Genomic DNA, 17,513 nt, shown 5'->3' on the forward strand with positions numbered 1-17,513 from the left:
CTCCAGCCCATGTTCTGCAGAGCTACCAGGGTGAGAAGGAATAAATCTCCTCACCATTCACCTCCCTCAGCTCACTGGGAACTCCTCCATGGCTCCCCTTGCACAGGGGCTCCTAGTCCAACCAAGGCTCCAGCCACTACTTCCATGTCATTTCTGGCCCACTGTTCACGTATCCTCTATATGTCAAATAGTGTCTAGAATGTCCTACTCCTCTGTCTTCCTGGCAAATTCCTACTCACTCAAGATCCAGATCAAACTGCTCCTCTGCTGTGAGGCCTTCATGTTCTTGTTGGTCAGAGTTCATTTATTCCTCTGGTCTAGCCCTGTGCTTCTCTACAGAAACGTCTGACACACTATGCTGCCTCTGTTATCCTTGGCCTGTCTCCCCACGAGACAGCTTCTAGAGAGCAGGGAGGCACATGACTATCAATTCTGAATCCACAGTGCCTCACAGGACCAGCCACAGAGCAAACAACCAAGGACTGTTCAAAGAATGCAATGACATAAATCAACAGAAGTGAATGATACCCAGTCTTCTCTCCAACCAAGGATGACCCATGAGAAAATGAACCCTTTCACTCAACATAGTCAAGGACATGCTCAGGCATGGCCCCAATTTCTCTCACAATGTCCACACCTTGAGACTAAGACTACATTCAAACCTAAAAATGTCTTAGAACAAAAGAAGATTGGAGTGGTCAGAAGCATGAGCTTCGATCACATCAAAGGTCTCAGAGCTTAGACTATCTTTGGAAAATGCCTCCTTTCAGAGAGGCTAATTGGTAACACTTCTCTGTTTTCACGTCTAATTCATGAATACACTTTCCCAGAGGGAAAAGAGTATGCAATTAAAAAAATCAAAATTCAGTGCATTGTTATGTTACTGTGTTCTCATAAATAAAAAAGGTTCACCAGGACCAATTTCTCCACGGATATTAATCATGTTTGCTGCCCTTTGGTGGGCTAGTTGCAGAGACTGGGTTTCAGGAAGCCAAGCTGTGTGAGTGACAAACTCATTCAGAGCTACTGTGTACTTTGACAGCTTTGAAAAGCACTCAAGGTCACTTTCCGGCCTCAATGATAACAAGGGGGCTTGTTTAGGCTTCTGGTCTTGGCAGCCCTGGTTTCTATGTCCCATGGGTGAGCAATGAGCATCAAGTCACCAAGAGGAGCCCTAGGCTGTCAGCAAAGGAGACCAGCCAGCAGCAAGAAGCTGCCAACTCTGGGGACGCAGCTGCTCCAAATAAATGCACAACCTCTTAGGGAAATACAAGCCACTTGGGAATGTGCTGTACATGCCCTGGGAAGGACTCTGTTTTCCTGGCTCTGTCAAAGACACAAGAATTTCCCAGGCCCCCAGGATTTAGGCATTTCTGAATAAATCTCTTTCTTTACCTCATCACTAATTAATCACCAGCATAGACCTATTGAATGTTTATTTGAAATGTCTCTTCCAGCTCAGTGGCTCTGTAGTCTCGTGCTGAAGTGCTTAGGCTATGGATCCAAGGGGCCAGTGTTTAAGCCCTGATTGCACCACTCATACTTCACACTAGCTGTGGTTTTTGAACAAGTGCCAGTAATACAGCCTGAATTTCTCATTTATAACATGGAGATGATAATGGTATTAACCTGAGAGTGTGACTGTCAGGATTAAATAAAATAATACATGTAAATAGCACAGCATAATGCGTGGCACAGAGGCCATTCCCAGGGATTGCTAGTGCTTGTTTTTTGTTTTTTTAACTGCTCCTTTTGCTCCATCCCCTTGATGCAGTCTGGGCAAGGTCTGGCGAGGCCCACTCCACCCCACACCTGTATGTATCTCACCGTTAACCTCTGTCTCTGTATCCTGCCCAATCACATTCTCCCCCAGCCCTGCTCTCATCAAGCTGCATCCCTGCCTGGATAATATCTTTGAACTATCTGCAGAGAAACCTCAGATTCCCTGTGTGACACTCAAGGCCCTCCATTAACTGGCTCCAACCACCTTCTCCAGCCTGAACTCTCATCACTTTCCAACAAAGCCCCTATTTGGGTCACTGAGCCTCCTGCCTGTTGTCCTCAGAGCCCATTGCAATTCATTTTCACTACCAAGTCACTGTTCATGCCATCCCCTGCCCAGAACATCCACCTTTGTGCTACTCAAACTCTGCTTATCCCTGGGCATCTAGCTCATCCCTCCCTGAAGCCTGCCTTGACTGCGGCCATTCATCCCTTACTTTCCTTCCTCCATCTCAAGGATTCCCAGAGAAGTTTCTTTCTTTATCCTAGCACTTATGTTGTCCCCAAGCAGGACAGAGTAGAGAACAGAGCACAGAATTAGGAATTTCAAGGCCTAGTTTTGGGACTTCTCTGCCATTCACTAGTCAGGTGGCCTTGCTTGAACTCCCTCGTGCATGAAGTAGGGTTAATAATCTTGGCTCTGCCTGCCTCCCAGGAATTCCTGGAAGATGACACTGATTCACTAATGTGCACTGATTCACCATTGTCAGGTCTCATAACTACACACATTTTTTCTTATGCCATTTTCATGACTGACCTGTTTAAGTCTTGTCTTCCTAGTCATATCCAGAGGAAAGATAGATTATTTGTTCTCTTCTCACAACGATGGGACCTACCATAGGACACTCAAATACTGACCTTGTATGAGGGATTTTTCATGCAGGTTATAACAGTAATTGCCAGAACTTCAAATCTTACCCTGAGCAACGTCATCATATGTGTTCTGGTTGACCATCCGCTCTACGATTTTAGCAGCTTGCATCACTTTGGTGATATCATCACTCTGTGGAGAGGCAGAGGAAACAGGTTCTCTCATAAGCCAGTGCATGAAAGGTCATGCCCTGAGCCATGGCCCAGACTAGCAATTGGGTCAGCAATGCCTTTCTGACACCACTTACCACTGTTAGCTCCATAAGGCATCTCTTCATGCCTTAAGGCCCAGCTCACCCCATCACACCCTTCTGGAAATGCCTAGCTCACAAGTATCACAAGGAGTCTATACTGCCACACCTGGCTCCTGGGCAGAGCCTGCTTTGTGCTCTTTCATTCTGAGCTTATTCCGGATAAGGAATACCTTTGAGCACAAGACATGGTCTTGAAGAGAGCCCAAGAAGGGTACTAAAGCGGAGAGTGGACAAGGCCAGGAAGAAGGGTTCTTTGGTGGGGACAGAGATATTTTACCAGCTCAGGCAATGACAAAGACTCCAGATAAAGGCCTCAGAGATTTAGTCAGAGTTGAGGAATACACAGAGGTCAAGAAAGGGGAGAGAGACATGCTTGTACACAAGGAGTATCAGGCAGAACTGACACCCATCCCAGGGCCTTATCCACTACCCACAGCAAAAAAAAAAAAAAAAAAAAAAAAAAAAAAAGCAGGAAGTTTTATGTCAGAAAAAGAAATGACTCATTTTGAACCAAAGGACAAGATCATCATTCTGTGGAATTCCACAAGTCCACAAGGTGAACCACCTAGCAGGTTATTAGAGGATCAAAGAGTTTGGGGCTGGCAAGAAAAACCCAAGAGTTTAGGGCAGGTAGCAGGAGTGAACCAGCTGAGTGGGCAGTCCTCCAGAGTGGCCAGGAGAGTCAGATCCCTCTTGAGAAAGAGATTTCCCAGGAGTGGCAGTATCAGGAAGTGGTTATTAAGAGAATGGGTTCTGAAGCCATTCAGTCCTATATTCCCATCCCATTCCGTGGATTAGAAAAACTAATAAGCTAATAAGTGGCAAAGCCAGGATATGCACTCAAGTCTGTGGAACCCAGTGCCTATATTCTCAGCCCTACACAGAGAGCCAGTTCCTCTACAAACTGACCACCTTCCAGTTAAGGTTTCTGTAACCATGGTCCCAGCACAGAGCCCATAGCCAACCACCTGATGGATCTTCAAGTAAACCCTGACCCAGGCCAACAGACCCTCTGAAGTCCCTAACCTCCAAGGGAATGGTGCAGGGGAAGCCAAGGGTCTGGACAGGGAAACCTGAAGGACAGGGACTTCATCTTTCACCTCCAGAATCCTGCATGGTCATGATTACCAAGTACTTGGTCTATAGTTGAATGAAATGGAATTGGGGAAGTTTATATTGAGCCAAGGCAGGGAATCCTCAAACTTCTCCTAAAATGTGGTTTTTATCAGGATCAGAGAATTGAGGTGGAAGTGGGTATACATCAGACAAAGGAAGCAGAACTTCCCTTAACCAATCAATATGACTTTTCTGTTCTGGGGTGGAGCAGAGCCACTCTTTCTCGGTGCTTTCTGGGAGCTCTCCGAGGTGCTGAAACCAGATTAACCAGATCCTAGTTTCCTGTGAACCTTGTTCTTCTCACCCTATTGCAGGCCAAACTCATCCTGATTTCCCTACTGGTCCATGTACTGGTGAAACTCCTTGCAGTGGCCTCTTACTGTAACTCCCAGGAGGATGGCTAAACCTATGCTGGCTACATCCACAGTGAGCCCCCTAAACATGACTTCTGTAACAACTCCTACATGGCTCTTCATGGTAAATCCATCCCAGAGTGGCCACACCCATTGGCTTGGATTTGCTTGTACTTTCAGGACCTCTGACTGGATTCTGGTCCTGAAGACTCACCTAATAATTGAGTGCAATTATACACAAGGACCAAAAGTCAAAGAGCAAATCACTGTCCCAAACCCCATGAGCCCCTGCCCATGAAGAAGGTCCCCTATTGTCACATCCCACCTTACCCTGGGAAAACCCCCCAGCTCTTCCAGGATGTACATTAGGTTTTCAATAGCATTCCTATCTTCTGTTGTCCCTTAGCCCGACAATACTGAATCTCTTCTACCCTTCAGATCTATATAAAATTTAGGGGAGGTGTGGAATGCTGGAGGCAGTTGTTGCTCTCCTCACATCTTCTCATGAGGAAAGAACTATTCATACTTCGGCATTAGGTCCACCTCTTTGCCTGTCTGTGAAGTCCTCCCAGATATCCAGGCTTATGTTTACCTAAGGGCCAAGGGCCAACTCAATCATTCTCTAACAAGGCCATGGGAACCCTCACAAACCTGGGACTCCATAGATGTCATCTTCCTCATGGCCATCGTCCCCATTTTTTTAGCCACTGGTGTCTTTGTCTTCTCCTTCTCTTTGGTCTTTTCCTGCTTCTCGAGTTCCTCTATGTAGGCATCATAGATCTCCCACTAGGCAAGGGCAAAATGAGAAAGATCAATGCAGGGCAAAAACTTCAGCCAGTCAGGTCCTCTTCAGCCTTTAGGTCTTGAGGAGTTGATCACATCAACCCTTGTCACATGCCTCCACATGTTGGCTCACTGTACTTGGCCCACTGTAATTATACATTCAACATCTGTCTTCCCTTCCAGCCTAGGACAGAAATGAAGGAGTTTTCAGGACATCTCTGGGCTGGGCTTTCAGTCCTGCGCCCCAGGGGTTTGGTTGTCAGCTGGAGAGCAGTATTGTTCCAGCCTACAATCCTCACCAGGCAAAATAAATGGGCAAATATCAGGCTAGCTCACATTATTCTCGTTGATTTATACAACTATGCACTAGAAAAATTTTTTTAAAAATCCCCCATGAAGATGGGATAAATTTATTGGCTCAGGCTGGCTGTCCACATTACTGACCATAAAAAAGATAAAAAGTTAGGGAACCTCTGCTAATTGTATCTGATAGGAAAAGAAGCCTAAGAATACTAGCAGAGGAAGCAGCAAGGGCCTGAGGCTGGGCAAATGGCCTAGATCATATTGTGTGCTCTCCAGAGTTGGGCCATCACTGCCACCTGGAGGCCGGATAGGCACACCTTCCATTTAATAATTCACCCACGGGCCAGTACTCTGCACTGCCATGTACTTCAATGATATCTCAGTCTGAGCCCTCCAACAACCCTGCCAGGCTGCTTGTGGTCCTCACTTGACAGAGAAAGAAACAGGCATTAAGGATGGCATGGTTTGGCCAGGATCTTACAGTATGAGAGCAAAGTTGAGACCTGAACTCAGTTCTCTTGTCACCATATCCTGCCTAAATCACCATGCCTATTCAATAGGACTTGGGGGAGGTGGGGAGGAGGGTCAGCAGGAACACTGAAGTTTGTTGGAAGGGCAGAGTTAGACTGTTAATGCTTTAGTCAGCCACGGGATGCCATGAGTTACAGAGAGCCCATGGGAACACATGTTTTCCCCTGGTCTTAAAGGAACTTCCAGAAGCCATACCTCCTTGCCCCTTGGTCAGCCTTGCCCTGGGGGGCATGTGACTGATCCAGGGATCACTGGGTGGGGATCTACTGTCTGATCTAGAGATTGCTGAATAGGAGCCTAGTGTCTCATGTGCATGGTGTTCAGAGACTGAACAAGGAGCAGGGGGAGGATGGATGAGGAGGGCAGAATTTTTGTCACCAAGCCAGAAGAGTATGCATGGGCAAAAGGGCAGGGAGGATAGGAGAAAGTGATGATATTTAGACTGGTTCAGGGTCTCACCTGATTGGCTGTGGCTGAAAAGTTTGTCCTGGGAGGAGGTTCCATCTGGCATTCTCGGTCCTACAGAACAATGACAACAGGAAACCCACAAGAAGCCCTCAGCTCCTTCTCACTTATCTCAGTGAGACCCAACTGTCCATGGGTGAAGCATTTCTGCTAGAGCTGAGGGCAGGGTAGGACACAGAACAGGGGAAGTAAAGAGGGCCAGGGCCGGAGCCAGGGAAGTAAAAAATACCAAATGATGCAGTGAAAGTCTACATTTTCCACCCAAGCATCCTCAGAAGGAGCCTAAGCTAGAGAACAGGGGTAGTGAAGCCTGATTGTGCCAGTTTCAACCAACAAAAACTCCAAGCAGGGTATGGACGGACCTGCAATAAATTGGGCCTGTGGCAGCTCCAGACCAGGACAAAGAGGTCTGTCTCTGGCATGCCATTGGGCTAATTAAAAACCTTTACCCTGAGAAGCCTTCTCCCTAACACTGGGGTCTCTGGCTCCACCAGGAAAATGTACTCCCTCCCATTGTGTACCACCTAGATTTCCAAGTGTCAGCATAGGGACTACAGAGGGTGATTAAGAGCTGCCAAAAAACCCACCCTGTAGACCTCTGGCCTCCACTCACAGACTCATTTCTGTAGAACACTGCCTGGGACATGTGAGTCTCTCACCTGAAATCCTGAAAGGCTCTTTCAGCCTGGTGCTCAGGGCCCTCCTCCTCCATGCTTATGAGCCAGGGAACTTGTCTAGCCCTCTTCAACTAGGCTATCACAAAGACTGTCAACTTTGGTCAAACTGGCACCTAGCCTCACCTCCTGGCACATCTGGCCTCCTGTCTCTTCCCAGATTCTGACCTCCTCAAGGGCAATTCACACTTCACTGTCTTAGTGAAGGGCTTCAGTCTCCTTGTTACTCCCTCTGAACTCCTGCCTGGATGACTTATAAACCTAAACACATGTTCCCGGCTCTTCTTGGAGAGAGTAACCATGGTGCCTACCCTGTCACCCTGCCAAGGCTGAAGTTGAGGCTGGGCCAGGCCTGCTTCTTCCCTCCCATGCACAGGGCAGAGTTGTGAGATAAAGGGGCCGGGGCGGGGGCTGTACCCGGAGAGGGTTGTTGAAGGTCTGTGAAGCTCTCTCACTGAAGTTGAACTGGTTGGTAAGCTTACTCTCCTTGGGCTGCTTCGGAGTCATCAATTCTTCTTCAATCACTTTTTCAGATGCCTGGCGGGGGGGTGAGGAGGGAGAGATGCACAGGATCAGGACTTGGCCATGAGAAAAAGGTGGCAGGGAATTGGGAGTGGGGAGAAGTCATATCCTGGAATAGGATGGTAGTGGGACAGGGTGATGATGTCAGAGGCACTGGTACTTGCAGCCTCTGACTTCTCCCTTTCAGCCCCACCCTCAATAAGTCAGCCTTGAAGCCTTCACCTACAGCTGGAGCTGGAAGGCATGGGTAGGTAGGTTGGAGAGCAATACTACAGTGTACCTCAGCTGTAGGAATATCTGTTTGACTCCCAGGTTCAGTTTCTCCTTCCTTGGTCTCTTCTTCTTCTTCAAGGTTTTCTGTGTCTGAATACACCAACCTGGCAGACTCCTGAGAACCTTGGTAGGACAGTGGTAATGAGCTCCAAGTTCAGGCCCACTTCCCCATCCCCTTCTGGGTTCCTGCCTTTCAGACCCCACCTGCCCCAGGGTTCTTCTCGGCCTGAGCCTCATGGGTTAGCTTCCAGACCTGTCCAGGGCAGCCAGCTGTTGGATTTTTTTACATAAGTAGATACCCTGAAGATTTCTGATGTAGCAATGTACTCCGAGGAACCAGAGAAAGGGGACCAGGCTGCAGCCTCAGGCTGCCCAGAGGCCTACCTGTTGCTAACTCATCCTGGTAGTGCTGCCGCCGTCCTTCATCTGAGTCTTTGGGGATCAGGTTCCCCACATGGCTGTAATGAACAGCTAGTTGGTTCACAAAACCAATAAGCTTATAAGTGCCTTCCTGAGAAGAGATGGGGCTGAGTCAGACCAAGTGTCCTCAAAAGAGCTGGAGTCAGAATGTAGTCTGCCTTCATTCTCTAAGGCCTAACACAGTTTGTTAACAGAAATATAACTCACCAGATCCTCAGTTAGCCTGAAGTTCTCAATGCATTCCAGTATAAAGAGGAGAAAGAAAATGGAATAAAGTTTGCTAATCTTTTTAAGTTCTCATTAAAGATGTATTTTTAAATATCTCTCCTTCCAACTTTGAGCACTTCTGGATTTACCTATCACTGGCTCCTATATCTATGCCGAGAGATCTGGCTCACCTGCTTCACCACACACCTCAGGTCACTTAGTCGTCAAACACATCTGGCCTGGCCTTCTTTCCATGTATTTAGTGGATGCCCGGGCTGGGAAAAAACCTCTGAGACACCAAATCCATAATTCCCCTTTTTCATAAAAGAGGACAAAAAAATTGTAGAAAAAGTTGGGGTTTGGCACTTGTGAAGGTCACATAGCAAATTAGAAGCAGGGATAACCTTAAAGTCCAGGGAACCTGGTTCGTTCCTTTTGCAACAAATAATTTTTGAATAGATACAATGTACCAGTAGTTCCCAGGTTCCAGGAATATAAAGCTTAGCAAAAACAGACCTAACCCCTGCTTTCTTTCTTTCTTTCTTTTTTTTAATATATATTTTATTGATTTTTTGAAGAGAGAGAGACAGAAAGCTAGAAACATCAATGAGAGAGACAAATAGATCAGCTGCCTCTTGCACACCCCCTACTGGGCATGTGCCTGCAACCAAGGTACATGCCCTTGACCGGAATTGAACGTAGGACCTTTCAGTCTGCAGGCCAATGCTCTATCCACTGAGCCAAACCGGTTTCGGCCTAACCCCTGCTTTCATAGAGCCTATAGTCTCATTCCCCTAGATTAGGGATTTTTCAACCTTTCTATCTATGACACACATAAACTAATTACTAAAATTCTGCCGCACACCAAAATTGGTTGTGGTGATAGTTGCACAACTTGAGAATATCCTAAAAGTCATTGAATTGTACAATTTAAATGGGTAATTGCATTGTATATGAATTATATCTCAATCAAACTGTGGGATTTTTTAGAGAAAGAAACTATTAATAGTGGTGGTCTCTAGGGAAAAGGACAGGATTGGGGAAGGTTTAGTTTTCACTGTACTTTTGAATCTTTTTAAATTGATACCATGGGTTTCTATTATATATTCAAAATAATTTTATATATAATATATATATATATATATATATATATATATATATATATATATTTAAAGAAGAAGTGTAATGTTGCTTTAGAGTCAGACAAATTAGTTTAAATCTTGCTTTGAATCCTGGTATGACCTTTGTCATTTGTTTTTTCTAGATTAACTTCAGTTTCCATAAAATAAAGATAAAAAATAGTGCCGGTGTTTCACAGTGGTTAGAGCGTTGGCCTTCACACCAAAGGGTCTCAGGTTAAATTCTCAGTCAAGGGCATGTACCTGGGTTGCAGATTCCATTATCAGCCCATATAGGAGGGTGCATATAGGAAGAAATTAAGAAATCAATTGATGTATCTCTCATCTCTCTCTCTCATCTCACCTCCCTCCCTCCCTCTCTCCCTCCCTCCCTTCCTCTTCTTCTCCCTCCCTTCCATTCTTCCATTCTCTGGTGAGGATTAACAACAATGACAAAAAGTTCTTATATTAAAGAAACCTGAGGATTATTTGAGATATATGTAAAAGGTCTAATATAGGACCTATCACTAGCACACAGTAAATATGGAACAAATGGATCTTTAAGATAATAAAAAAGCCAAAACAGGTTTGGCTCAGTGGATAGAGCGTCGGCCTGCGGACTGAAGGGTCCCGGGTTCAATTCCGGTCGGGGGTGTGTACCTTGGTTGCAGGCACATCCCCAGTCGGGGGGGGTGCAGGAGGCAGCTGATCGATGATTCTCTCTCATCGATGTTTCTGACTCTCTATTCCTCTCTCTTCCTCTCTGTGAAAAATCAATAAAATATATTTTTTTAAAAAGATAATAAAACACACACACACACTTCCACCTTACTCAGATTGTGCTTAGAAGTTTTCTTCAGTCAGTACTCACAGGAGCTGACTTTGCTAATGGCTGAAAACAGTGTTGTCCCCTTTAAAGATGTGCCACATAAGTGTCTACTAAGTGAGAAGGTGCCCATACCACATGCACCGAGGGAAGGCGCTGATGGAGTCAGCTGCCTACCTGGATGAGATGTCAGCGGATACCGAGAACAGAGCCTACTGGGGCTTTCTCCCAAGCAGGAATGCTGGGGCAAAGGCCAGCTCCTGCCCGGAGGGGAGCTTGCACTCCACCTAGGTGTCTGGCTAGAGGACGACTCAGCTTCCAAAGACCCAATAGTTGATTTAGTGGGAAATATATTTACACACGTTGGAAACATATTTTTCTAACCAAATGATTGACTTCAGGCTCCTTGAAAAGAGTGGCTGGACAAGGCTTAAGACAATGCAATTAGCAAGACTGAAAGGGAGATTCAAAAAGAAATTTCAAACATCTCTGGAAAATTCCATGTAAAATCTCAGAGTCCCAGCCAAAGAGCTCAGTTTAAAGCCAACCTCTGTAACGACTGAGAGGCTTTCTCAATGCAGCAAATCACTGCCAACCAAGGAGCATCTAGAGGTGCCTGCCCCAGAGGGATGACTTACTTTAAAGCTGTACCTGACGATGTTCTGGGGTGCATGTGGGTTGTTGGCTGTCAGAATTCGGGTAATCTCCTCCTTTAGCTCCTAAGGAAAAGAAATACCAAGCGGGTCATACATGGAGGGCCTCACCCCACTCTGAGGCTTGGGAGAAATCTCCCAGGGGGCCAGCAGACATCTCACACCCAGGTTCTGTGCAGGCTCATAATCAGTATTATGGAACAACACACCTTGAAGCTGGAGGAGGTGAAAGGAACAAGAGTAGGATGCTACTAACTCACCGCATCAGTCAAATCCAGCTGGTCAGGGGGTCTGATCGTGGTTTTGGACTGGGCCCAGTCATCTGTCCCTTCTCCCACATCAGTTCCTGAATCTTCATCCTGGACAAAAACCTCATGAGGATCAGGAATGCCCAATCTGCTTGAAAAAGTGAGCATGCTGCAGGAAGCCCCTCATTCAGAAACCCCGGAAGCCAAGCTCTGCCCTGATACATAGAATAGAAAATATACAACAGACCACTCATGAAAGAGCCCAAAGCAAAAGCTCAGGCCAGAGTTCACATTGCCTTTAAGATCATGGCCACCTCAGCCCGAGGAGTCACAGCTTAGCTGGAACACTGTGGCGGGCCCTTGGCCCCGGTGGTGGACCAGAGGCGGCTCCTCCCCACCGTCTCCCACACAGCCCAGAAGGTGGTGGCCAGGATAGGCTGCCAAAGACAGGGCTTTATGCAGAATGAAAGGAAATCCAGCTGTTCTTTAAGCTACTTCAATTTTCATTCCTATTTTACCTTCCAATTTGCCACCTTAAGGTTACTCTTACAGCAATACTTTCAGTACTTGGTAACTTTAAGCCTCATCAGATCCTTGGAGCAAAAAAATAAAAAATAAAATAAAGCAAGGACTAGAAGTTTTTCCTTTTCCTGATAGACAGTTGAACACCTTGCCAAGGTGGTCCATGACATAATAAAAAATATTCACTGTCACAAGCAGTTAAAGATGTACAAAATAAGATAATGCAGTTTTTAATTATGAAACTGGCAAAAACTAAAAATGAATACCAACAAAACAAAAAAAAAAAAAAAAAAAAGAAAGAAAGAAAGAAAGAAAGAAAAGAAAACCAACCAAACAAAACTAATATCCAAGGTGGGTGAGGCTGTGAGAAAATGAGCACCTATAAATTATCATGCCCATAAAAGAGCAATTTGGAACTACTTATCAAAAGCCCAATAAGTGTTTATACTCTTTATTTTTTTTAGTGTTTATACTCTTTAAGTCAGATTTCTATGCATAAAAATGTATATTAAAAAAAAATAACCCCATATATGCCCAAAGACTTAAATGCATGAATGTTTTTTGAAGGATTGATTATATTAGTGAAAAAGGGGAACATCACATGGATGAATTGAATATGGTATGGCCTTAAGGAATATATAATAAAATACTATGCAGTAATTTTAAATGATGCTATAAAAGTATATTTACTGCCAATGAAAGGCACTCTAATATATCATGTAAAAAGAAGATTATAAAATAACATATGCAATTTAAAATTCTATTTAAAAATAAATACATGTAATTTTATATATGCATGGAAATATCTGGGAGAATATGATACCATATATTAACTAAGAAGTTCCCAGGTGGTAGGTTTAAGAGTGATTTTAATGTTCTTTTTGCTCATTTGAATTTTCTAAAAAATATATAGTGCTATTCGCTTCCTGTTGAGAGATTGTGGTGGTTTCAGTACTTACTCTCTTCCTGGATCCTTTGGCCGTAGTGGTGCTCTGAAAGAAAGGAAACAGAAAGTAAGTCATCAGCAGATCTCCCAGGGGGTATCAGAGATAGTATTACGGGGAGGCTTCTGCCCAGGGACCTTGCAGAGAGGGGACATTGAGCTTTTCCAAATCTCAAAAATAGTCCTCTCGGTGGCAATATGTGCTTCTTAGCCCAGCCTAGGAAGACTTGTATCTCAGGCAACCCCATTCCACCATCACTGGGACTGATCCATGGAGAGCAGCCAGGTAACTTAGCACTGGGCACATCTTATTTGTAGCTAGAGTTCAAAAGATCCTTTTTTAAAGCCAATTTTAAGTGCTCAGCTCTGTACTAGGCATTAAGGGGATTTTTAAGGGAAGACTAGATTCCTAAACACTGGGATGATTGTAAGTTCTTTATGAGCATGGACTTTTCTTTGTAGACTGCTGGCTCACAATATAGTAGGTGTTCAAAAATACTTGTTAAATAAATGAATGAATGCCATCAAACCTGTTAGTAATCATGACCCTGAAAAAAAAAAAAAGTTTTTTCTCTCTGGGCCTAAGTTTCCTTATCAGTAAAGTGCATAGAATTGGATGTGATGACCTTCCAGTTCTAACGTGCTCAATTCAACTTGCTAAACATTTGTTTAGCATCTATGCATGTGTCAGGCACTAAGCTAAGCAGTGGGACAAAGACGAAGAGAGATGATGTCCCTATCCCAGTTTGCTCAGGGTCCGTGGAGGGCAGAGTATGATCAGTGCTCATCATTTACTTACTCATTCAGCGTATGTTCCTTTGGAAGCCTGCTCTGTGCCAGTAATAGCAATACGTACGCACATCGTGCTGTAGGGATACATGGAGGCACCTACCCAGCCTTAGGTGCACAAGGCTTCTAGAGGTGGAAATTTCTTAGCTGGGTATCCAAGAACAGATAGGGGTATAAAAGTGGAGAAAATGTTTTTCAGAAGTGCTTTTCAGAAGAATACAGCATGTAAAAAGTCAAGAGGACGAAAGAGATAATAAAAACAAACAAAAACCCTGCAGTAGCTACATAGAACAATAGGTGTTTCAGATGACCCAACAAGAGAGAGATCAGTGAAGGCTGGAAATGTGAGGGAGGGGCTCCAGGAGAAAGCCAGCCTAGAGCACTGGGGGCAAGGTAGCAGAGAGGCCAAAGGGCATATGTTGGTGGCAGCAGAGAAAGAGACCTCTGCTCCCAGCTCTCGCTGACTACCTGTCTGACCTTGGGGAAGTCTTTAGGCTTCAGTTTCTCAAATTGTAAACTGTGAGCATTTGACTAGATGGACTCTTACAGCCTTACGTGATAGGGTCTGTGGGAGAGGTTTTGGTGGTGGAGGGGAGAAAGAGGATTGGGGAGGGGGGAGGGGGGGAATAGAGTATGTCTCAGCTTGAGCTGAGATTGTTGCTGCTAGGGCAGGCAGCAGGATTCAGTTTTCTGCCAGGTTACCAAGGTTTCCAATGATGGGAACCCTTCTCTGAAGCTAAGCTGCACGAGCCAGAAAGCTGCTTTCCCTTGAAGGGCCTCTGATCCCTACAGTAACGAAATGGAAGCGCCACAATGCCCAACAGCTTTCTGGCCCACATCAGAGCACTGGAGGGCCAATCACAACCCAAACTGCCAGCTTTAAATAGAAAATGAGATCCAGTTACCACTGCCCCCATAAATATGTCTGTAAAACATTTATCTGGCAATAAAAGAACTGACAAGGCAATTTGAGTGTAATTGTTTTTGGCAGTTGGACATATTTCAATTAACACACTATAAAAGCCACACTATAATAAATGCAAAACAGGCCAATGAAATCAGCTACAGCCCTGACTTCCCAACCATGGTGGAGATTGAATGTCAGGCTGCCACTTTGGGCCCTTGGTCTTCAGAAGGAGAAGCCTGAGACAGACAAGCCTGAATTCCTGAGAAGTTTTTGATGATTCCTCCCAGAAGCCATCAAACCACGGAAGAAGGAAGTTCAAACTCCCCGCCCTGGCCCTCAGAACTCTACCATCTGGCCGCAAGTCTTGGTTCCAGCCTGCTCTTCCGCCCTGCATGTGCTAGGACTTGAAGATGCCCAGAGAGGCTGCTCGCATTTCCTGAGCTTGGCCTGTGCCTTCCCGCCTCTATACTTTGCTTTGACCATTCCTCCTTCCTAGGAACGCCAGCTTCCCCCTTCCTCCTCCCTGCACCCACTGTCTGCCTAACAAAACCCTACCCAACTAGCCTCTACTGTCCTTCATCTAACACTGCCATGTCATCACCTTCCTCTTCCCTCCCTCTACTCCCCCCTTCTCACTTTAAGCAAAGCTCTGCTCCACTTTCCATTCCTACCACAGGAGCTGGTCAAATAGACATTCTGTTGTCTCTGGGTTTTGGTCTGCAAATAGGGACCATATTACAAAAAGGAACACAATACTGCAGTATTATGTATAGACGGAAGCTTGGAAATTCCAGCAAGGGAGGTCCACCATTCTATACTATTAACCAAAGAAGGTCCTCTACTGTTGGACAGATCATTCTATTTGGCCAAGGAGTGATTCAGGAAGAGGAACCATCCCCCAATCCCCTCCCACCATGGCAGCCAAATTAACCCAGGCAATCAACGGGATTACAGATGTCCTAGCCTGAATTCCTTCATATTAGCGCATTTTTCTATTCTAGTGTGAGCTTTTAGTGTGAGCATCCTAAGGGCAGCAATTGGTAACAACACAGCTGCCTAGTAGTCACTTCTCAATTCTCTTATAGGACCTGACATTGCTGAGTGCTCCCTTACTCCCTCTTGAAACTTCTCCAACTTTATTTGCATGTCACCAATCTCTCCAATAGTTCTTCTCAACATCCTTGACCCCTCTAGGAATGTGTGCTTGACCCTATAGTCTTCTTATTCTACACTGTCCTCTCTTGGGGAGTGTGTACAATATTCCCACCCATAACTTCATCTTCTCCTTATGGTAAAGCTCAAATCTATTTCTGTAGCTTGGATTTCCCAGAACCTCACATTTAAATTGATGACAGAGTATTCAAACTCGATGTCTTAAAAACTGACCTTATTATGTTCTTTATCCACTCCAATCATCATATTCTTTTTTCACCCCAAACTTCTATTTTTTTCTAGTATTTCTCATCTCACTCAGCCCACCACCATCCATTCAGTCACCCAGGTTGGAAATTGGGAGCCATCAAAGAAACCTGCCTTTTCCTCACCCTCCCATTAGCATCAGATTTCAAAGTCTAACAATTCTCTTTTATATCTTTCCTATCTTTTCCAGTTATACCCCTCTTAATTTAAGCCCTTACTATCTCTTGCCTAACTACATTTGATTCCCCTGATTTTAAGAATAATTATATCATTATCATCATGTTGAGTTATTGGGTACTTATTCTGGGACAGTCACTAATTTATATTTTTTAATTATCTCATTTAATCTTCACAAACCTCCTATGGGGCAGGAGCTATCATTATTCATATTTTACAGATAAGAAACTGAGGCATAGAGAGATCAGGTAACTGACTAACAATAACCAGGATTTGAACCCTAACTAATCACTACTTATAAGTGATCTTTCTAAAACAAATCTGATCATGTCACTCTCCTGATTTAAAGCCTCCAAAGACGCCCTCAGTCATGAGATGAACCCCAAGTTCCCTAACAGCATCCACTTCATCTCTGACTCCTTTCTTCCCACAGCAGTGGGAGGATACTATGAAAATAAAAGTTTTGGTCAAAATGTAACATGATTATTGTTGCCACCCATTGGGCATTTGCCTTCACTTAGGGCTGTTTTGGTATATGAATCATAGAATAGTATAAGCAGCCCATTTGTCCCTGAGCATATTTTAGGGGTAAGGAAATAAGAAATTCTTAAACTGTTCCTAATCATGAAGATTTATTTTTTTTTATTTGGACTTCAAATGTGGGCTTTGAAGTCAACTATACCAGAGTTTGAGTCCCCACTCTGCTAGTTCTATAACTCTAAACTTGCCTTCTCTGAACCTCAGTATCCTTACCTTTAAAATAAGCATCATAATGACACCCTTTCAGACAACCATAGGCTTGTTAGAAGGATTAAATGAGTTGATGCACAAAAAGTTCAGTGTTGGCTGACCAGAGTTTGTGTCCAGAACATGGTAGCTGACAGTATTATACTTCCATTTTAGGCCCTCCCTCCTCTGCCCTCAGCCACACAGGAACTATGTGGCCCTTTGTCTACTAGGAAGCACCCACCACAGGAATGACTAGACCCTTCAACAGTTCACATCTCCACAGAAGAGTTAAACGCTGAAACATGATTGTTCCTGGAAAGAGGGGCTCTTCGAAGCACGTAAACCCACAGGCACTGCATCCTTCTGCCTGGGGCCCAAGAGACTTCCTTTACCATTTCAGTTGTCTTGGTCCTTATTTTAAAACTCACTAACAGGTTTCCATTAAGCTAATTTGAAACTAAATACCTCACCAGCTTGCAGTTTCCTGTTTCTAAAAGGGTAAAAGCTCTTAGTCCCAAAGGAGCAGTAATTCACCAACAGATCTTCCTCTTACTAAACAGACTGCATTTCAACTTTCTGAGCCTAGTACAGTGTCTAAAGTACACAGAAGGCACTTAATAAGTGTAGTG

The 17,513-nt window shown here is 44.6% G+C and overlaps 2 protein-coding genes across 3 annotated transcripts in view; one reads left to right on the forward strand and one right to left on the reverse strand.

The window, feature by feature from the left end:
* Window positions 1–17,513, reverse strand: part of DNAI1 (dynein axonemal intermediate chain 1) — a 52,269-nt gene that overhangs the window by 20,281 nt on the left and 14,475 nt on the right. The window contains exons 2-10 of the mRNA XM_084897988.1: window positions 12,880–12,912; window positions 11,411–11,509; window positions 11,136–11,216; window positions 8,311–8,437; window positions 7,934–8,049; window positions 7,549–7,668; window positions 6,452–6,511; window positions 5,027–5,161; window positions 2,701–2,785 (exon numbers count right to left, since the gene is read on the reverse strand). Of these exons, the coding sequence (XP_084754114.1) occupies window positions 2,701–2,785; window positions 5,027–5,161; window positions 6,452–6,511; window positions 7,549–7,668; window positions 7,934–8,049; window positions 8,311–8,437; window positions 11,136–11,216; window positions 11,411–11,509; window positions 12,880–12,912 (856 nt within the window). The remainder of the gene's footprint in view (window positions 1–2,700; window positions 2,786–5,026; window positions 5,162–6,451; window positions 6,512–7,548; window positions 7,669–7,933; window positions 8,050–8,310; window positions 8,438–11,135; window positions 11,217–11,410; window positions 11,510–12,879; window positions 12,913–17,513) is intronic.
* The window catches only part of FAM219A (family with sequence similarity 219 member A), an 81,074-nt gene that overhangs the window by 2,689 nt on the left and 60,872 nt on the right, over window positions 1–17,513 (forward strand). The gene's annotated exons all lie outside the window — the stretch shown is intronic.

This window comes from Pipistrellus hanaki (assembly GCF_964339955.1).
Source record: "Pipistrellus hanaki genome assembly, chromosome: 11".
Taxonomy (NCBI): domain Eukaryota; kingdom Metazoa; phylum Chordata; class Mammalia; order Chiroptera; family Vespertilionidae; genus Pipistrellus; species Pipistrellus hanaki.